Below are 23,554 nucleotides of genomic sequence, written 5' to 3' on the forward strand. Positions count from 1 at the left end.
ACTTCGTGCATGACACAAGTAATTTTTCCAACAATTGTTTACAGACCGATTGTTTCACTTTTAATTGACTATATATCATAATTCTAGTGAGTCAGAAGTTTACATACACTAAGTGAACTGTGCCTTTAAGCACTTGGACATTTTCAGAAAATGATGTCAAACCTTTAGACAATTAGCTTCTGATAGGAGGTGCACTGAATTGTACCTGTGGATGTATTTTAAGGCCTACCTTCAAACTCAGTGCCTCTTTGCTTGACATCATGGGAAAATCAAAAGAAATCAGCCAAGACCTCAGAAAAGAACATTGTGGACCTCCAAAAGTCTGGTTCATCCTTGGGAGTAATTTCCAAATGCCTGAAGGTACCACGTTCATCTGTACAAACAATAGTATGTAAGTATAAACACCATGTGACCACACAGCCATCATACCACTCAGGAAGGAGACGCATTCTGTCTCCTAGAGATGAACATAGTTTGGTGTGTAAAGTGCAAATCAATCCCAGAACAACAGCAAAGGACCTTGTGAAGATGCTGGAGGAAACAGGTAGACGAGTATCTATATCCACAGCGAAACGAGTCCTATATCAACATAACCTGAAAGGCTGCTCCAGCAAGGAAGAAGCCGCTGCTCCAAAACCACCATAAAAAACCAGACTACAGTTTGCAAGTGCACATGGGGAAAAAGATCTTACTTTTTGGAGAAATATCCTCTGGTCTGATGAAACAAAAATTGAACTGTTTGACCATAATGACCATCGTTATGTTTGGAGGAAAAAGGGTGAGGCTTGTAAGCTGAAGAACACCATCCCAACCGTGAAGCATGGGGGGGGGGGTGCAGCATCATGTTGTGGGGGTGCTTTGCTGCAGTAGGGACTGGTGCACTTCACAAAATAGATGGCATCATGAAGAAGAAAAATTATGTGGATATAAGCAACATCTAAAGATATCAGCCATGAAGTTAAAACTCGGTCGCAAATGGGACTTCCAAATGGACAATGACCCCAAGCATACCTCCAAAGTTGTGGCAAAATGGTTTAAGGACAACAAAGTCAAGGTATTGGAGTGGCCATCACAAAGCCCTGACCTCAATCTGACAAAAAATTTGTGGGCAGAACTGAAAAAGCATCTGCGAGCAAGGAGTCCTACAATCCTGACTCAGTTACACCAGTTCTGTCTGGAGGAATGGGCCAAAATTACAGCAACATATTGTGAGAAGCTTGTGGAAGGAGCCCCAAAACATTTGACCCAAGTTACACAATTTAAAGGCAATGCTACCAAATACTAACAAAGTGCATGTAAACTTCTGACCCACTGAGAATGTGATGAAAGAAATAAAAGCTTACATATATCACTCTCTCTACTATTATTCTGATATTTCACATTCTTAAAATAAAGTAGTGATCCTAACTGACCTAAGACAGGGAATGTTTTCTATGATTACATCAGGAGTTGTGAAAAACTGAGTTTAACTGTATTTGGATAAGGTGCATGTAAATGTCTGACTTTAACTGTGTCACTGAAGACAAAACTAGGAGATAAATGTCTGAAGGAAAAAGTGTCTTTGATCAAATGTGGTTAGAAAGCAAACAAGAGAGATGTATCCACAGCAGTGGGCGATGCTTTAGCCTCTCATGCACATTTAGAAATGTACATCATGTATAGACATGAAGGGTTTCTGTACTTTCAGTTTTGTTGCGCAAGTGCAGTGAAAGCAACATCAACCTGACACTAAACCTCAGCGAAACAGAGACTGTGGAAGTAACACAGTGGACTGTATCACATCGATCTGACGGTCAATCTGCTGAATCTAAATATACTCTGGAGACTTGCAATACTACTGCCCAGTCTTGTAAAATGTCTATGTGGAGCATCATCTTGTTTTTCATCTGTGTGCAAGGTGAGGTATTTAATATCATTCAACAATTATTCTGCCTTTGATGTACGTTTTGTTGATTAATCAAGCCACTTAGGTAATGTAACATATGTGATGTGATGACATTGCAATATTTGTGAACATTACGTTTAAAAATCAGTTTAAAAATATGATAATTGTTACGTTATTCATAAGTGGCACACAAAGGAGCCAAGTGGAAACAGAATGAGAGTAAAACCACTTCCTGTTGTTGGTCACTTCCTTTTGTGGTCCATTTTAAACAATAAAACAATTCTTAATAACCAACACACTGCAATTAAGCTTGAGGTGTCAATATTCTTTAATATAAATGTGTTTAAGATGTCGATGCAGATGGTACGGTGTCAGTGATGGAGGGAGATTCCGTCACTCTTCATACAGGTCTTACTGCAATACAGAGAGAGGATACCATACTGTGGCTTTTCGGACCTCCAGACACTCGTATCGCTGACATTTATAAGCAGATCATTACTATATATGATGAGAGATTCAGAGGCATTCAACTGGACATTACAACTGGATCTCTTACCATAAAGAACATCAGAGGCTCATACTCTGGACTTTATAAACTAACTATTTTCAGCCAACGAGGAGTCTCACACAAGGCATTTCGAGTTACCGTCTATGGTGAGTTAAATATCTCTTATATGTCTTGGTTTGTTGCATTTAATGCATCTTAATTTTTCGTGCTTTTTTTGTTTCTTGTTCTAAAGCACCCGTCACAACACCTGTCATCAGTACAAACTCTCGGGTCACTGAGCAACAAACTCCAGGTGAGCCTTAAGGCCAAAGTATACTTAGATTTTCTGCGTGACACTACATCTCATGCAGTGCGCAATGAAAATGTAACACGTTATGTTGTGGTGGTGTTGTAGTGGGCTAAAGCACATATCTGTTAATCAGAAGGTCACTGGTTTGAGCCCCACGGCCACCACCATTGTGTTCTTGAGCAAGGCACTTAACTCCAGGTTGCTCTGGTGGGATTGTCCCTGTAATAAGGGCTCTGTAAGTCACTTTGGATAAAAGCGTCTGCCAAATGCATAAATGTAAATGTAAATGGATGTGGACAGTCTATGTGTTAGAACATCGGTGTATGCACCTGTGTTTACTGTAATAAAGAGTATCACAAAGCAGTCGTAGTGAGCATGCAACGATCACATATGTATGGGCTTGCGGTCAAAGGAGTATATTTTGAAAGGCTGAGCACCCAAGAGTGTGCGGGATGGAACGGCAGGCGGAAAATAAGTATACCCTAACCTTAACAGCATTAAGATCAACCATGTAGATACATTTTCTTAAGCTTGGTGTTGAATGTATTTTTTTCAATTAAATGAAACATTGCTGTGTATGCTTAGGAAAATTATCAACAGTCTCAGAATTCTTACGAATAACTCGAGATGGGGGCCTGGGAAGCTCAGCGCGTATTGACGCTGACTATCACCCCTGGAGTCGCGAGTTCGAATCCAGGGTGTGCTGAGTGACTCCAGCCATGTCTCCTAAGCAACCAAATTGGCCCGGTTGCTAGGGAGGGTACAGTCACATGGGGTAACCTCCTCATGGTCACAATTAGTGGTTCTAGCTCTCAACGGGGCGTGTGGCGAGTTATGCGTGGATCGCGGAGAGTAGAATGAGCCTCCACATGCTGTGGGTACCTGCGTTGTTGTGCACAACAAGACACGTGGTAAGATGCTTGGATTGAATGTCTCAGAAGTGGAGGCAACTGACACTTGTGAGTAACCGTGCCACCACGAGGACCTAGTAAGTAGTGGGAATTGGGCATTCCAGATTGGGAGTAAAGGGGATATAAAAGAAAAAAAGAACAACACAAAATGGAGAATTCATGAGAAAATGTACGACTTATACACAAACCAATCACACACGCTTCTCTCGTCTCCTTCAAAACCATCATATTTTCTTTCTTCCATTATACACAAAATGTATTTATCAATTACGATCATTGTCACAGGTTAAAATGTATGGTCAGGTTTAGGCATGTTGTTTGGTTAGAGCTTAAAATGACAAAATATAATACAAACGTGCATTCTGAACCCGAAAGTTCACTTTTCGTCTGTTGCACACAAAGGACCTTTTTACATTACTTATTCATTACCAGGGTCTGGGTACGGTGTTACACTTTAGGGTTAGGTATGGGGTTAGGGGTTACAATTAGGAAAAAAAATATCACAACACACATTTCTCTTTCTTCGGTCAAAAAAACTAAACAAAAAAAACGGCATTTTTATTACTATCATGGTCAGGTTAAGGGTCTGGGTAATGTGTTACACCTCATTGTTAGATTTACCTTTGCCTGGACACACATTTAGTTTAACAAGGAAGAAACAGTCTATAAATAATATACATGGGAAGTGTACTGTATGTGACTGGTTGGTGTATAAGTTGTAGGTCTTCATACAAACAGCGCTGAATGATTTCTTATGAATTCTCCATCTCATACTATTCTTAAGATTTCATGAGATACACACTATGTTTAACATCGGGCACATTGCATGTCAGCACACTGAACTGAAGAGGGGTTACGGTCTGGACTTAAAAATTCTGATAAAGTCAATTGGGAGATGGCAAAACACAGTTTCTTCTTTCATGTTTTCCAGCACATCTGCCCATTCCTGTCATCTCTACAGACTCTTCTCAATGTTCTTCATCATCTGAAAGTTCATCTAAATGTGTGTTGCTGTGTTCAGTGGTGAATGTGACACATGTGACTCTCTCCTGGTACAAAGGAAACAGTTTATTGTCCTCCATCAGTGTGTCTGATCTCAACCGCAGTCTCTCTCTACCTCTGGAGGTGGAATATCAGGAGAACAACATCTACAGCTGTGTGATCAACAATCCCATCTGTAACCAGACTAAACATCTCAACATCACTGAAGTCTGTCAGCCGTGTTCAGGTATGTCAGCATATTAGTGTTTAAATACTGAGCTGATCTGTGACCTCATATACAGATTCATTCATCATGGTGGCATCCAATTAATGCTGGCATTTATTCCCTTCCTAAATGTAATTACCGAAGCTTGTTGAAATGCACAGCTCTGTTTCACAGTTTTCTTCATTCAGACCCTATGCAGTGTTATGGTTTTACTGAAGCAGTGATCCGATTGGTCATCTCTGCTCTGGTGGGTGTGGCTACTGTTGCTGTATTGGTTGAGCACTTCAGATCCAGACGAGTTCAACAGGAGAAGAAAGCATAAACGTCAACTCTTCAATGATGCAAAGTCCATTCTCACAAGGTGATTGTTGTTGAACAACTGTCTCTTAAGCCACCTTTTCACTTGGACTGTTGTTTTTGTCTCCCTAGTGGCAGTCGTGATGCATTGACTTTTTGCTCGCAATGGATTTTGTTTACTGAAGAAGCTACCAGAGGTTTACCTAAGAATGACATTACTGTGTGTGATTTTGTTGAGCAGATGAATGAATTCAATAAAATTCCCCCTGTATTTATTATTAAAAGTATTATTAATCATTATTACTGTTTTATAGTTATAGATTAAGATATTTAACAGTAAAAACAACCATAATTCAGCAAATATGAATCAGAAATTCATAGATGTGATTTAAAATTTTGTGTGTGCAGAAATAAATGACACATGTACATATTTAATCTCATTGTAGAGCGGAGGAGGGCGGGGCCGGGCTGGAACAACACACACCCGGTCCCCAATCAGTCTGATGGGGGACGACGAGGGATAAAGGCGGCCGGTGACGATAGTTCGAGAGAATTACAGGCAGCTGCACTGTGTGTTTGTGTTTGTGTGTTTTTGGTTCAGTTTTCCATTAAATATTATTTATATTGTCATGCCGGTTCTTGCCTCCTCCTTTCCATTAATACCTTTTCACTGGTGCCGAAACCCGGGAAGGAGGAGGGATATGCCGTAGTGGAGTTCTTCCATCTCTACCATCCACCCCAACGGAGCACCCGCGGCCATCTGCCAGGGGACGGAGGAGCCCACATTCCGCCTCCATTTCACGAGTATACTTGCTCAGAAACTATTTAAGGCATATGTTTAGCCCTAAGTCAGTACGCTGGTAGAGGCAGCTATTCAAGAGTGGCGCGAGATGGCACGTCCCCCCATACAGATGTGCAATCCGCTTCGCTATTGTTCTGTGGTCCGATCTCGAATTCATAGAAATCGCAAAATACTGTATGAAATCACACACACACACCCATTTCTGAGATCAATATGCAGTAGCAATGTTGCTTAGTTAAAAGCCATACAAATGAATATACATATTTTATATTAAATTGATGTTATAACAGCAATCATGTGATTTTAAGGTTCCCCACCTCTGAAATCACATATTAACCCCTGCATTCAAGACAGAATATTTTAGTAAATTGCATCTACTACCAACTGTAAATTGTTTGCACTCCAAACAAAACCTTCTAGATGAATAAATGGTTAATGTTGTTTACACAGATGCCAAGAGGCTAATCACATAGGCCTAATAATTATTTTAGCGACTCAGTTATAGGCTACAGCACGCAAATATGCACAATTTATTTTATCAGCATAACAGCAAATTAAATAATAGGTAGTAAGCACGCAACAAAATACAAATAAAAATAACAAATGGAACCGTATGGACCAGCACCTATAGGCCTATCATGCAGTTGAAATAACGTTTTGAAAATTAAGATCAAATCCACTGGAGAGTCTCTTCTTCATAAGGTCAAGGAACAATGCTGGATTTATTTAAAATCGGTGCATGGACTTTGTTCTCAACATTTTGTTATCACTGGGGAAAGTTTTTATACATAACTAAGCCCAGTTTAAACCATTGAAAGAATGAGTTTAAACTCTTAAGTCACTGAAAGTCCTTTTTTATATCGTTTTGATTGTGCTCAACCTGAGGCAGGAGATTTTTGATATATACAACTTGATTATGTACCTGGTTTGTAACTCATGTTCTCAATAAAAAAAATAATAAAGCTACTGGCAATATATTTAACATTACAGATAATTCCCCTCGATGTGTCTTGGAGTGCATTGATCAAGAAAATCACGTTAACAGTTCATAAATCATCTTGAGGGACTTTAAGTAAAATGACCGCACGACACATCTGAACAATTGGCACCAAAGCACGATATCAGTTTGCCTTCTTTTTCTTCTAAAAAGCAGCTAGCGACAAATCTAGCGACTTTTTGGGCAAACCTTCGCTACTTTCCTTAGAAGAATTGCCGCGCGAGGTCTCGCTGCGTCTCCTCTGTTCAGTGAGCGGCAGACAGAGCAGCAGCTGACACAGACGTGAATGAACTGCGCATGTGCAAACAGACATTATTTACTGAAAACCTCATTTGTTTGCGGGTCCTGTCAAGTTCATTCACATAGAAGCACACAGAACTGATCCTTGTTTTAACGGGACAACGAGTCATTACCAGTTTAATCAAGTTCTTACCTTTCACAAACATGAGGATAAACCCAACAAATATCCCGCTCTTCTTCAAACTCCTCAACGGTGTCATCCTGATGTCCTGAGAGTGTTTCTATCGTTTATGGTTGTGCTTCTGAATATAATGTGTGATGCTGATCTTTCGGCTTCTCTATGAGCCCCACGACTCAGATCTATCATATGGGAAGAGTCCGAGAATCAAAAGTTTCCGGTGTCCGCACAATGAAGTCGGACACAAAAACAAGCATGTATATGCTGTGCTGCTCCAGATGCACTACTGTGTGAAAATATTTATACTCGCCGGTTTACAACAATAAAGCACCGCCTCTCCATATTCATCAGAACGGTGAATCACCTGAGCGGAGAACGCCCCTTTTGGAGATTCCGCTCGCCATAATGCGCTTCATGAAATGCTGGTTTGGGAATCTGCGAAATAAGCAATAGGCCTGAGATTATGGAGCTCTACCCTTGTTTAGGTGAACAATTGCAACGTGACCACCCCCCATTTTGACCTGCTGTCTTCTGAGCCTGATTACAAACTGTTTATAGATTGTCAGAAGGGAAGTAGCCCAGAACTTTGAAGCTTCATAAAGCACATAAAGGCAGCATAAAAGTATTCAATACGACTCCAATGGTTTAATTAATGTCTTCAGAATATATAGGTGATATAGGTGTGGGTGAGAAACACAAACAACACTAACCGCTAAACCACTAAAGGAGAAAGTGGAGATTGATAGTAAATAAGGACTTGATAATAGACCTGTTTCTCCCCCATACCTATCATATCACTTCTGAAGACATGGATTTATCCACTGGACCTAACCCTACTGTTATCATCTTCTAAAAATCCTCATTTGTTTTCTACAGAAGAAAGAAATGTATGCACATCTGGGATGGGATGAGGGGGAGAAAATTATGAGAGAAATAAAATAAATAAATAATATATTAATATTTATCTACTGTATGCAGACTTAAATGGACATAAATACATTATACCCAAGGGCCAATTATACTCCATTATCTAGATTTAAGCTTGTTCAATACAGTGAAAGCAGTTAACAGGCAGAATGAGCATTTTATTTCCATTATATTGATCATGTTCACTTACTCTGTCATGAGCACATCTCACTGACTGCATCACATCTGAACCTGTTTACATCAGTTAGTGCCAAACACACACTACAAGACTGAAGACTGCCAACATGAGTGAGAAGCAGAGAAAGGAACAGTTTGTCATTTTCATCTTATCCAACAAATCATCCACTCTCACGTGCCGTTTCTGCTTTGTATAAGTATTTGTCTGACATGTAATCCTGTGGAGAGACTCTCATCATCAATATCTGCTTTCCATTACAGCAGACAAGACCGGTTATTCTTCACATTCTTAAATAAAACCTTGCCTCTCTTAATTCATACCCTTGGGCATAACGCGGCGGCACATTCGTCCCGTTTCGCAGCGGACCCACCGACCCGCTCTGTTCTCCCGATGGCCAGTCCGCCCCTGATTGGCCCCAAAGTTCATCGGCCGACTGGGAAAATGCCCGGTATGCCAGATTAACAGTCCAGTTTATCCACTGCGTCTTCAGTGGCTCTGATGCAACAACAGAACACTTGTGAATCTTACTAAGCGGAGACATTATTCTTCTCACTGTATCTGCTCCAGCGTGGACTGTGTGTGTAGATCACTCAGGGGAGGATCTATGACAGGGGTTTTCAAATTGGGTTAAAGTGAGCCTCCCCCTAGAGCACTTTAAGACAGTCACTGTATCAAATGCGTAAAAATCACTTCCATAGGCAAAAAAAAAAATGATGATGTGGTTCATTCATGAGCGAAAACCTGCACTGCACATAAGTGATCGAGTGGGCTACGGTGAAGGGGAAACTGAGTCGCCCTCCACCTGCAGCCTTGATCGATTGCTTTAGCAGAGTCAGGTGGAACCTCCATCACATAGCAGTGGAGGTCCATGTTGAGCCATAGCTCGCGAGATGGGGATCCATTTAGCACACACATATGCATAACACACACGCTAGCAGCACAGATGTGTACAGACGTGAACCGTTATCAGGGTTCATACACATTTTCACCAATCGTTTCCCATTACTTTTCCATGACTTTCCTAAAACATCTATGCACATGTCAAATAAGAAAAATCCATATACAAGTGTACCACAGCATATCTTAACTAAAATGAATGACAACTGACAAGCTATGTGGTTTACTACAAAATAAACATTTATTTAAATAACGCTCACTGACACACCAGTATGACTGTTAAATAATATAATGGGCCAAACTCTGAGAACTCCATTTTTTAGCCTTCTTAAACGACAAAAGAAAATAAAAGTGTCCAGTAACATTGACATTAACTTAATTAAGATTAAAGCGGCAGACTTTAACTCTGTGTGTTTGGTCCCAATGCAAGATAAATTGCAATTCCAAGCATGTCATGAATGTACGAATCCTCTCTGGCGCCCCCTGGGGAACACTCTGATCTATTATAATAGGGTGAGTGGAGTCACCTGTCCTGCGCGAGACCGTCACTTTAGAGCAGAAACTAAAACGGTTCATTTTGACACACTATTTTGATTAACAGAAATATAAGAAAGAGGATTTGGTGGACTTTTAACATTGTAGGGTGATTGTGTACACACACTGCCGACTCACATTTATGTACAAACACCATGTAAAAGTGAATTTTGCATAATAGGTCCAATTTAAAGCACACAGAACTGATCCTTGTTTTAACGGGACAACGAGTCATTACCAGTTTAATCAAGTTCTTACCTTTCACAAACATGAGGATAAACCCAACAAATATCCCGCTCTTCTTCAAACTCCTCAACGGTGTCATCCTGATGTCCTGAGAGTGTTTCTATCGTTTATGGTTGTGCTTCTGAATATAATGTGTGATGCTGATCTTTCGGCTTCTCTACGAACTCAAAACACGACTCAGATCTATCATATGGGATGAGCCGCACAGATGAACTTCTGTTAATGACGCGTGTTGCGCATGTGTCAAACTATTTATAGCTACTCCACTGCTGTACTCCGGATTCCTCCAGTAAAACACCTCTTTCTCCTCCGTATTTCAGTGTCACACAGACATTTAAATAGGTACCTCGCATTTCCTGCACCTTCACGCAGAGACCGGGACTAAAAAGTTTATTAAGACTAAAGTAATATTGTATTAAATCCTTGGTTAACTATTTTAATTACTTATTAACAACAATTACGCACAAACTAATTACAATACATGTCACATTTAGATGTGTTGTTATTTCAGTGTGAATTTTGATTTTCTATCATTACCTCTACAAGACACTTGTTTGATTGAACGAGCCGTGTGACGTCACAAGCGCTTGTCCGCTTGTGTCTTTGAGCATGTATGCACGCGCATGTGAGCGGAAGATTAAATAGATCCCATCCTGCACAAGTATTTGCTAATATGGCCTAATAATTTGTATTGCACTGTGAAGCTGATGATTATTGTTCATGTTCTGACAAAATGATTGCAGAAGGAAATCAAATGTTCAATACCCTGCAGGCACTGACACCACCACATCCTGTCTGGGGAACTCAGTGCATCTGATGTCACAGTGACTCACGTTTGCAGGTGTTTCATGAACGAAGAACATCAAGTCAGTTCTACATTTTCAGCACAAGTTGAAATCAAATGTTTGTTTTGCTCAAAAATCCACAATTGTTGTGAAAAGAGGTTTCTCAGTGAAACAGGCCATCCAAGATCAAAACATATAAAATGGCAAATACCTGGAACCCAATTTCCCCCATCGCAGTTGAATAGGGATGGGTGATGCACTTATTCTCTTTTCCATCCGATACAATCATTTCAAGTCCAAATCGTCAATACTGATAAAACATAGCGACACCGACACTTCTATTAAACTCATTTTGTTGTTGTTGTAATAGAGATAAAATGGGTAATTTAAAATATTACTTTTAGTCATAATTCAAGTCATTATTTGTTTTTACATTTGTGAGCCAAATCTGAGACTTCTGTTGTGTTCACTCTTACAAACATTAACCATGTTTTCACTACAGTAACTAGTTTAACTATTAGTGAAACCACAGTGACCACACAATGAACCATACCAACTACAATACTGTAGCAAAACCATGATTCATTATTTTAGTTATTTATTACAAACAATTACACACAAACTCATGATAAATGTCACCTTTATCGGTGTTGTTATTTTAATGTGATTTTACTCCAGAAGCAAACTCTAATTTTTCAGATGGATTGAAAGGAAATGATACATCTAGAGTTGCGGTCAGAGAGTGAAACAATCAAAAGTTTCCGGTGTCTGCACAATAAAGTCAGATACAAAAACAAGCAAATATCTACTGTGCTGCTCCAGATGAACTTGTGTGACAAACTATTTATAAACCCACTCCTGTACTGCAGATTTCCTCCAGTAACACACATCTTTCACCTTCTAACCTCGCCCTAACCTCACTGTCAGTTAGTGCCAAACACACACTACAAGACTGAAGACTGCCAACATGAGTGACAAGCAGAGAAATATAGGAACAGTTTGTCATTTTCATCTTATCAAGTGAGATCCAACAAATCATCCACTCTCACGTGCTGTTCACAAGATGAGGTTTTCATAGCTAATATTGGGGTAAAAGATACGATTTACCATAAGAAACAGGTGTTCAACATAATCTAGCTCAGGTGCAAACGCCCTTACCACTTTCTCTCTCGGACGGACGCTTGACCACGCCCCGCTGCCACTTACAGGTTATGCACAAAGTCTTACATCACAATCTTCGGATAAACACAAAGCAATGGCAGAAGCCACAGATCCATAAATGGTCAAATCATGCACGGCACTTGCATAAACAGGAAACTTGACCTTCAATCATGCATACGGGTGTGTCCCTCTAACAGGGGAGCAGATCTCACATATCCAGCACAGACACAGCAGGTGAAGTATAACAGGTAAGTATCACTCAGGCAAGGATTATATATATATATATATATATGATGTCACTCAGGCTTCACATTAATCATAAATCTTGCATATCAAGATCAGTTCATCAAAACACAAGGGGTATACTATAGGGTGACCATACGTCCTATTATTCGGACCTTATGTCCGGGATTTTGGCTTTAGTTGCATTATGATGTGCATCTGGTCTAATACGTCATTGTGTGTGCGCGCGCATATTTGCATTGCTTTAAGCCCTCTTTTTAAGTCCCACTTTCTCGCACACCAATTGGTCGATTATAAGAGACTTGATGCAACTATTGCCCAAATTCCTGCCCGTCAATCTCTCCGCTGTTGTGTTCGGCATCGAACAGTTGCTTGACAGCAGCAGCAAGTGACAGTTGAGTGGAAACAATGACATTTACAGAAGATTTGCACAAATAATCCTCGTGCTTTTGTCCAGGTGGAGATCGTGTGAAGCAGAATGACATGTAAATCTGGCACTTATGTGTCACTTACTAATAAAGCTGCAAGTGATTTAAAAGCACACATTTGCTTTTACAACTACTGGAGTCCCCAGGATACACCCAGTCCTGTACTGCAGTTTCTCCAGTAACACACTTCTTCCTCCTTCTTCTGCCACACCCGAAATCACTGTCAGATATTTATCAACTGCGATCTCAACTTTTCTATTGTTTCTGCAACCTGTGCCTGACATTCTGGAAGCAGATAACAGGCAGAATGAAGACTGTTTATTTGTAACAAACAAGTTTATCTCTACCTGAGTGTTTTATTTCCATTATATTGATCATATTCATTTACTCTGTCATGAGCACATCTCACTGACTGCATCACATCTGAACCTGTTTACATCAGTTAGTGCCAAACACACACTACAAGACTGAAGACTGCCAACATGAGTGAGAAGCAGAGAAATATAGGAAGAGTTTTTCATTTTCATCTTATCAAGTGAGATCCAACAAATCATCCACTCTCACGTGCTGTTTCTGCTTTGTATAAGTATTTGTCCAAGTGTAATCCTGTGGAGAGACTCTCATCATCAATATCTGCTTTCCATTACAGCAGACAAGACCGGTTATTCTTCACATTCTTAGATAAAACCTTGCCTCATACATTAATACATTAATAATACCAGCACATGCTCGGTCAACTGTCATCTCTGACGCTTTTATCTAAAGCAACAATAGATTTAATTTGGGACAATTCCCCTCGACCGAGCAAGTGTCTTGATCAACAGCATCATGTTTATAGAGAGATCACTTTTAAGGGCCTAAACCACATAATTGCTAAACTGGTAATCAGAAGGTCACTGGTTCGATCCCCACAGCTGCCACCACCATTGTGTCCTTGAGTAAGTCACTTAACTCCAGGTTGCTCCGGGGGGATTGTCCCTGTAATAAGTGCACTGTATGTCGCTCTGATAAAAGCGTCTGCCAAATGCATAAATGTAAATGAGAACTTTAAAGAAGCACACAGAACTGATCCTTGTTTTAACGGGACAACGAGTCATTACCAGTTTAATCAAGTTCTTACCTTTCACAAACATGAGGATAAACCCAACAAATATCCCGCTCTTCTTCAAACTCCTCAACGGTGTCATCCTGATGTCCTGAGAGTGTTTCTATCGTTTATGGTTGTGCTTCTGAATATAATGTGTGATGCTGATCTTTCGGCTTCTCTATGAGCCCAAAACACGATATACACCAGAGATCTATCGTATGGGACGAGTCCGTAGAAACAGAATCAAAATTTTCTGGTGTCTGCACAATAAAGTCAGACACAAAGAACAAGCAAATATCTGCTGTGCTGCTCCAGATGAACTTCTGTGTCAAACTATTTATAAACCCACTCCTGTACTGCAGTTTCCTCCAGTAACACACATCTTTCACCTTCTAACCCCGCCCTAACTTCACCCTAACACAGCCAAACACACACTAGACTGAAAACTTTCAAGATGAGTGACAAGCAGAGAAATAGGAACAGTTTGTCATTTTCATCTTATCAAGTGAGATCCACAAATATTTTATCTTATTCTGCCTGTCAATCTCTTCTGTTGTGTTCGGCATCGAACAGTTGCTTGACAGTATCAGGAAGTGACAGTTGAGTGGAAACAATGACATTTACAGAAGATTTGCACAAATAATCCTCGTGCTTTTGTCCAGGTGGAGATCGTGTGAAGCAGAATGACATGTAAATCTGGCACTTATGTGTCAGTTGCTAATAAAGGTGCAAGTGATTTAAACGCACACATTTGCTTTTACAACTACTGGAGTCCCCAGGATACACCCAGTCCTGTACTGCAGTTTCTCCAGTAACACACTTCTTTCTGCCACACCCGAAATCACTGTCAGATATTTATCAACTGTGTTCCGCAATCTGTGCCTGACATTCTGGAAGCAGATAACAGGCAGAATGAAGACTGTTTATTTGTAACAAACAAGTTTATCTCTACCTGAGTGTTTTATTTCCATTATATTGATCATATTCATTTACTCTGTCATGAGCACATCTCACTGACTGCATCACATCTGAACCTGTTTACATCAGTTAGTGCCAAACACACACTACAAGACTGAAGACTGCCAACATGAGTGACAAGCAGAGAAATATAGGAAGAGTTTTTCATTTTCATCTTATCAAGTGAGATCCAACAAATCATCCACTCTCACGTGCTGTTTCTGCTTTGTATAAGTATTTGTCCAAGTATACGTGTAATCCTGTGGAGAGACTCTCATCATCAATATCTGCTTTCCATTACAGCAGACAAGACCGGTTATTCTTCACATTCTTAGATAAAACCTTGCCTCATACATTAATACATTAATAATACCAGCACATGCTCGGTCAACTGTCATCTCTGACGCTTTTATCTAAAGCAACAATAGATTTAATTTGGGACAATTGCCCTCAACCGAGCAAGTGTCTTTATCAACAGCATCATGTTTATAGAGAGATCACTTTTAAGGGCCTAAACCACATAACTGGTAAACTGATAATCAGAAGGTCACTGGTTCGATCCCCACAGCCGCCACCACCATTGTGTCCTTGAGCAAGGCACTTAACTCCAGGTTGCTCCGGGGGGATTGTCCCTGTAATAAGTGCACTGTATGTCGCTCTGATAAAAGCGTCTGCCAAATGCATAAATGTAAATGAGAACTTTAAAGAAGCACACAGAACTGATCCTTGTTTTAACGGGACAACGAGTCATTACCAGTTTAATCAAGTTCTTACCTTTCACAAACATGAGGATAAACCCAACAAATATCCCGCTCTTCTTCAAACTCCTCAACGGTGTCATCCTGATGTCCTGAGAGTGTTTCTATCGTTTATGGTTGTGCTTCTGAATGTGTGATGCTGATCGAGCCCAAAACACGATATACACACAGAGATCTATCGTATGGGACGAGTCCGAAGAAACAGAATCAAAAGTTTCTGGTGTCCGCACAATAAAGTCAGACACAAAGAACAAGCAAATATCTGCTGTGCTGCTCCAGATGAACTTCTGTGTCAAACTATTTATAGACCCACTCCTGTACTGCAGTTTCCTCCAGTAACACACATCTTTCACCTTCTAACCCCGCCCTAACTTCACCCTAACACTGCCAAACACACACTAGACTGAAGACTGCCAACATGAGTGACAAGTACAGAAATAAGTAGGAACACTTGTCCACGCCCCAGATGTCACTTACAGGTTATGCACAAAGTCTTAGATCACAATTTTCGGATAAACACAAAGCAATGGCAGAAGACACAGATCCATAAATGGTCAAATCATGCATAAGCCTGTAAGGGAGCAGGTCTCTCAAGACATGAAGTTCATACAGTGTTCACAAAGTCACATATCTTTGCATCAGATCATCACTGATGTGTGAAGTGAATTAGTTTGTAGCTCGTTGTCCACTTTACTATGGTTGGAAAGATGCAACGCTTTTGTTTTAACAACGTTTAAATTCACGAGTTATTGAATATGTCCAACTTTAGGAGTCCCCCTCAGACATGTTCACTGATGCGCGTGACTCTGCAAGCGATGAATGCAAGTAAATGCAAACTATAACACACGCAACACCACAACTTTAACTGTGTATCTGTTCCGCTGTAGCTAACAATATAATAATACATCTTACCCAAGTTACAGGCTAAATCAACGTGAATGCATCAAACATTACTTATTTATTTGTTCCACAAATCATCCCACGGGCCGTTTGACACCCCTGCACTACGTGGCCCTGAATGCGTCTGTATGCGTTTTTCCCCGGTGTCTCTGCTCCCGGGAGTCTTGGCCAGAGTTCGCTAGCAAGGGTCTTGCCTCTTACTGATAGCGCCGCGCTGGCCGAACAGGGTATGGTTCTCGGGGTTAATATCTCTCCTCGACGGCTCGCCTTGGGCGATTCCAAACAGGAAGGACCTTCTTTCTCAGGCACAGGGGACAATATTTCATCCCCGGCCCAAATTGTGGAACCTTTCACGCTTTGCCCCTGAAGGGTACCAACTGAGGTACACAGGGCTTTCTCCTGAGGTTTTCGAGACCATTTTAATTGCTAGGGCTCCTTCCACTTGGAACAAATCTGGGTGAAAATTTACAGGGCAGAAGAGGACCTCTTCGCCTCTATGAATAGTGCAATGTCTCCTCTACTTCTCCCTGAGTCACCCAGCCCCCCCCGGGGCTGGACGCGGTAGCGTATACATGGCCCAGAATGCGCCTGTATGCATTTCCCTCTACTAAAAGTTCATAATGCAGATCCAGTTAACTGCCATATTTCTTCAGTTCTGGACTTTCTGCAGGAAGAACTGTCAGCAGGCACATGCCCCGCCACTCTCAGGGTCTATGTGGCCATTTCGGCTTGCCACACCTTGATGGACGGGGTGCCCTTTGAGAGGCATCCCCTGCTAGGACCAAGACCTCTTCATAGGACTTAGCAATAGTCCTTGAGGGACTGGTTGAGACCCCCTTTGAACCTCTAGAGTCAGCGTCTGACAGACTTCTGACTCTCAAGAAGGTTTTTCTTATGGCGATTACCTCTCTAAAGAGGTTTGGGGACTTACAGGCTCTGTCTGTTTTGCCAGCCTGTTTAGAGTTTGCCCCAGGAATGACCAAAGCAATTTTGCACCCTCATCCTGACTACTTGCCTAAGGTGCCTTTGCGACCCTACATCAGGTCACTCTCTAAGCCTTCTGCTCCCCGCCGTTTGCAACTCCGGAGCAGCAAAGACTTCACAGACTGTGTCCAGTCTGTGCCCTTTAGACTTATGTCCACCGCACTAGCCAGTGGCATAAGTCAGGGCAACTATTTGTTTGCCATGGGAGCTGCAACCGGGGGGACTATGCAACCGACATAGACAAGCAGACTATGTCGCATGGGGTGAGGGACGCTACTGCCCTGGCCTACAAGGCGCTCTGTCAAGCTTCGCCAGTAAGTATCAGGGCTCACTCTACCAGAGGGCTCGCCTCCTCTAAAGCCTTGGCTAAAGGTGTCCCTCTGCAGCAAGTTTGTGATGCGGCAGGTTGGTCCTTTCTGCACACATTAATTCGATTCTATAGTTTAGATGTTCATGCCACTCCGGGATCCTATGTCCTCGAGTCGACATCTCAAGCTCATGTCTGAGACCTCTCGCGTTCTTGTGAGCATGTTTAATGCTCCATTTTCCTTTTGTCATGTGTCTATTTCTTGCCTGCTCAAATAATATAAAGAAATTACATTATAATTTGGGTTGACATGGGATTTGTGTGTGCACTTACTGTACGCTAAAACATTTTAAAAACAATCAAGAAGAAATTTTGTTTAAGTAAATAGAATATGTTATGGGACAAACAGTGTTGCTTGTGTCAGAACACAGTGTGTATATATATATATGATATTCTTGTATGTTTATGTTGTTTATGTTATTAATTTATGTAGATTTCTCTTATTAATTTGTTAAAAAATTTTTGCTTAAAATCTGAAATGTGCAGTAGAAATAAAGATAGTCTATATTATTTATTTCCACCAAGAGCCAATTACAGAACTTTACTAAATCTACTACATGTACAATTTTAACAAGTGTTTAGATATAATACCCACAACATTATTAATAACATGTAACATAAGAGTTGAGTGTGAACTAATTTTCTTTTGTAAAGCATGTGATACCTTAGTGTAAAATCTACCAGTGATTTAACGTTCAAATAGCAGACAAAAGAGACCAAGAATCGACTTGTGTAGAAACACCGTTTCCATAAGGATCAAAAGGACGTAGGGCAATGACGTTTGAAATCCTTTGAATTAAATGTCAGAGTCTGTGCTGCCATCTGCTGGAAAATATAAAACTTATCATCCAAATTGAACTTTCGGATGGATTGGGGAAATTCAAAACCAATTTTACTGCCATCTAGTGGAAGCACAGCGGTACTGTGCGCGTGCACGCTGAGGGGGGTAGGCTTTAGTCGGGCAGTCGAAAATTAGGCACATTAACGGAATCAGCAGAAACTGTGAGCACTCTGCGCATGCGCGTGCTCCATGGGAAGCGCTGCGGTTATGTGCGGCAGAATCAGACGCGCATCAACAGCTTTTCTTTCGACTGTTCTTCAAAATATAATCAAGTGTGTTTCTTCAAACGCGTTTCTTGTCACATGGTCACTCCAAGACTTTTTATAAGTCACTTCTACAGAAATAACCACTGCGCATTAAATATCCACAATTTACTCTGAACAAAAGGAAAAACACGGAATTTATTAACTTCATTAACCAGAAGTTACATCACAAACACACACGATTAGTTGAAGGGAATCAAACACCAATATTTACAAACAGAACAACTTCTCTTTCTTTAAACCACATTTTCCCAAACCAAGTGTTGTAGTTTAAGCAACAGATCATCACTGATGTGTGAAGTGAATTAGTTTGTAGCTCGTTGTCCACTTTACTATGGTTGGAAAGATGAGTTATTAAATATATGTCCAACTTTAGGAGTCCCCCTCAGACATGTGGAGGTTTAATCAATTATTTACCAGTTGCTCAAAATTCATAGCCCACACTTTAACACGCAAGCTAGCAGCACAGATGTGTACAGACGTGAACCGTTATCAGGGTTCATACACATTTTCACCAATCATTTCCCATTACTTTTCCATGACTTTCCTAAAACATCTATGCACATGTCAAATAAGAAAAATCCATATACAAGTGTACCACAGCATATCTTAACTAAAATGAATGACAACTGACAAGCTAGGCCTATGTGGTTTACTACAAAATAAACATTTATTTAAATAACGCTCACTGACACACCAGTATGACTGTTAAATAATATAATGGGCCAAACTCTGAGAACTCCATTTTTTAGCCTTCTTAAACGACAAAAGAAAATAAAAGTGTCCAGTAACATTGACATTAACTTAATTAAGATTAAAGCGGCAGACTTTAACTCTGTGTGTTAGGTCCCAATGCAAGATAAATGGCATTTCCAGGAATTTCATGACCGTACAAATCCTCTCTGGCGCCCCCTGGGGAACCCTCTGATGTATTATAATAGGGTGAGTGGAGTCACCTGTCCTGCGCGAGACCGTCACTTTAGAGCAGAAACTAAAACGGTTCATTTTGACACTCTATTTTGATTAACAGAAATATAAGAAAGAGGATTGGGTGGACTTTTAACATTGTAGGGTGATTGTGTACACACACTGCCGACTCACATTTATGTACAAACACCATATAAAAGTGAATTTTGCATAATAGGTCTAATTTAAAGCACACAGAACTGATCCTTGTTTTAACGGGACAACGAGTCATTACCAGTTTAATCAAGTTCTTACCTTTCACAAACATGAGGATAAACCCAACAAATATCCCGCTCTTCTTCAAACTCCTCAACGGTGTCATCCTGATGTCCTGAGAGTGTTTCTATCGTTTATGGTTGTGCTTCTGAATATAATGTGTGATGCTGATCGAGCTCAAAACACGATATACACCAGAGATCTATCGTATGGGACGAGTCCGTAGAAACAGAATCAAAAGTTTCTGGTGTCCGCACAATAAAGTCAGACACAAAAAACAAGCAAGTATCTGCTGTTCTGCTCCAGATGAACTGCTTTTAATGACGCGTGTTTCCCATCAGTCAGAAACTATGCGCTATGTTCTCGCGCTTGTATCACGGTTTGTGTGTGTGGACCTATCGTGTCGCGCATGCGCAGAGCGCACGATATCATCCTGATGTCCTGAGAGAGTCTTCTATCGTTTATGGTTGTGCTTCTGAATATAATGTGTGATGCTGATCTTTCGGCTTCTCTACGAACTCAAAACACGACTCAGATCTATCATATGGGATGAGCCGCACAGATGAACTTCTGTTAATGACGCGTGTTGCGCATGTGTCAAACTATTTATAGCTACTCCACTGCTGTACTCCGGATTCCTCCAGTAAAACACCTCTTTCTCCTTCTTTCTCCTCCGTATTTCAGTGTCACACAGACATTTAAATAGGTACCTCGCATTTCCTGCACCTTCACGCAGAGACCGGGACTAAAAAGTTTATTAAGACTAAAGTAATATTGTATTAAATCCTTGGTTAACTATTTTAATTACTTATTAACAACAATTACGCACAAACTAATTACAATACATGTCACATTTAGATGTGTTGTTATTTCAGTGTGAATTTTGATTTTCTATCATTACCTCTACAAGACACTTGTTTGATTGAACGAGCCGTGTGACGTCACAAGCGCTTGTCCGCTTGTGTCTTTGAGCATTTATGCACGCGCATGTGAGCGGAAGATTAAATAGATCCCATCCTGCACAAGTATTTGCTAATATGGCCTAATAATTTGTATTGCACTGTGAAGCTGATGATTATTGTTCATGTTCTGACAAAATGATTGCAGAAGGAAATCAAATGTTCAATACCCTGCAGGCACTGACACCACCACATCCTGTCTGGGGAACTCAGTGCATCTGATGTCACAGTGACTCACGTTTGCAGGTGTTTCATGAACGAAGAACATCAAGTCAGTTCTACATTTTCAGCACAAGTTGAAATCAAATGTTTGTTTTGCTCAAAAATCCACAATTGTTGTGAAAAGAGGTTTCTCAGTGAAACAGGCCATCCAAGATCAAAACATATGAAATGGCAAATACCTGGAACCCAATTTCCCCCATCGCAGTTGAATAGGGATGGGTGATGCACTTATTCTCTTTTCCATCCGATACAATCATTTCAAGTCCAAATCGTCAATACTGATAAAACATAGCGACACCGACACTTCTATTAAACTCATTTTGTTGTTGTTGTAATAGAGATAAAATGGGTAATTTAAAATATTACTTTTAGTCATAATTCAAGTCATTATTTGTTTTTACATTTGTGAGCCAAATCTGAGACTTCTGTTGTGTTCACTCTTACAAACATTAACCATGTTTTCACTACAGTAACTAGTTTAACTATTAGTGAAACCACAGTGACCACACAATGAACCATACCAACTACAATACTGTAGCAAAACCATGATTCATTATTTTAGTTATTTATTACAAACAATTACACACAAACTCATGATAAATGTCACCTTTATCGGTGTTGTTATTTTAATGTGATTTTACTCCAGAAGCAAACTCTAATTTTTCAGATGGATTGAAAGGAAATGATACATCTAGAGTTGCGGTCAGAGAGTGAAACAATCAAAAGTTTCCGGTGTCTGCACAATAAAGTCAGATACAAAAAACAAGCAAATATCTACTGTGCTGCTCCAGATGAACTTGTGTGACAAACTATTTATAAACCCACTCCTGTACTGCAGATTTCCTCCAGTAACACACATCTTTCACCTTCTAACCTCGCCCTAACCTCACTGTCAGTTAGTGCCAAACACACACTACAAGACTGAAGACTGCCAACATGAGTGACAAGCAGAGAAATATAGGAACAGTTTGTCATTTTCATCTTATCAAGTGAGATCCAACAAATCATCCACTCTCACGTGCTGTTCACAAGATGAGGTTTTCATAGCTAATATTGGGGTAAAAAGATACGATTTACCATAAGAAACAGGTGTTCAACATAATCTAGCTCAGGTGCAAACGCCCTTACCACTTTCTCTCTCCGGACGGACGCTTGACCACGCCCCCGCTGCCACTTACAGGTTATGCACAAAGTCTTACATCACAATCTTCGGATAAACACAAAGCAATGGCAGAAGCCACAGATCCATAAATGGTCAAATCATGCACGGCACTTGCATAAACAGGAAACTTACTAATAAAGCTGCAAGTGATTTAAAAGCACACATTTGCTTTAACAACTTTAGGAGTCCCCCTCAGACATGTTCACTGATGCGCGTGACTCTGCAAGCGATGAATGCAAGTAAATGCAAACTATAACACAGCATGCAACACCACAACTTTAAGTGTGTATCTGTTCTGCTGTAGCTAATAATATAATAATACATCTTACCCAAGTTACAGGCTAAATCAACGTGAATGCATCAAACATTACTTATTTGTTCCACAAATCATCCCACGGGCCGTTTACATTAATTTCCGTACACATGAATTAGATTCTATAGTTTAGATGTTCATGCCACTCCGGGATCCTATGCCCTCGAGTCGACATCTCAAGCTCATGTCTGAGACCTCTTGCGTTCTTGTGAGCACACTTCACAACCGTAGGGGTCCGGACAGCCTCAGTGCGGTGGCGTGGGTATTCTTGTTCCCAAAGCGCTTTTCTCAGCGCAGCATCCTAGTGAAGCTTTTTGTAAAGGGAACATGAGGGTTCCACTACTGCAGATTAAACAATTGTTTTGCTGCAGGCTAGTTGTTGAAAAATATGCTGACATTATTTACCTTTCAAGTGCTATTGAAATTGTGATATCACTACCCATGTATTTATTGTTAATCTCTACAGATGTAGACTATTATATAATTTCACAATGATGAGTAATAATTGAATATCTTAATTAAAATACAAAATAAACATCAAATCTCAGCTAAAAAGACTAGTAATATTAAACGTAACTAAACTGTGTATAATAAAAGCTCATAAACACGTTTAAATTATTAGAGGGATGATAAAAAAATATATTCAGATTCAATTATAAATTTACATGTAGGTTTTCACGAACAGTGTACATACATTAAATGCATATAAACACACACACACACACACACACTTGTTGTGTTTCCATGTTTCCATAGACATAATGGTTTTTATACTGTACAAACTTTATATTCTATCCCCTAAACCTAACCCTACCCCTAAACCTAACCCTCACAGAAAACTTTCTG

General features: G+C 40.3%; 1 protein-coding gene across 1 annotated transcript; it reads left to right on the plus strand.

Annotated features, from left to right (window-relative positions):
- Positions 1–1,760: 1,760 nt before the first annotated feature.
- On the plus strand, positions 1,761–5,332 carry LOC127639322 (natural killer cell receptor 2B4-like). Its single transcript, XM_052121251.1, has 5 exons — positions 1,761–1,897; positions 2,234–2,539; positions 2,626–2,685; positions 4,525–4,821; positions 4,989–5,332. Exons 1-5 carry the CDS (start codon positions 1,855–1,857, stop codon positions 5,120–5,122), a joined length of 840 nt encoding a protein of 279 aa, XP_051977211.1. The 5' UTR covers positions 1,761–1,854; the 3' UTR covers positions 5,123–5,332.
- Positions 5,333–23,554: the final 18,222 nt, after the last annotated feature.

The sequence above is a fragment of the Xyrauchen texanus genome, chromosome 48 (genome assembly GCF_025860055.1).
Source record: "Xyrauchen texanus isolate HMW12.3.18 chromosome 48, RBS_HiC_50CHRs, whole genome shotgun sequence".
NCBI classification, from domain to species: Eukaryota; Metazoa; Chordata; class Actinopteri; order Cypriniformes; family Catostomidae; genus Xyrauchen; species Xyrauchen texanus.

What these genes read in the sequence shown, in the direction of transcription:
- LOC127639322 (XM_052121251.1), top strand. Translation starts at nt 1,855, where the DNA reads ATGTCTATGTGGAGCATCATCTTGTTTTTCATCTGTGTGCAAG. An exon ending in CACTGAGCAACAAACTCCAG is followed by an intron (nt 2,686 to 4,524) that starts GTGAGCCTTAAG and finishes CATGTTTTCCAG; the next exon opens with CACATCTGCCCATTCCTGTC. An exon ending in AGTCTGTCAGCCGTGTTCAG is followed by an intron (nt 4,822 to 4,988) that starts GTATGTCAGCAT and finishes TTCTTCATTCAG; the next exon opens with ACCCTATGCAGTGTTATGGT.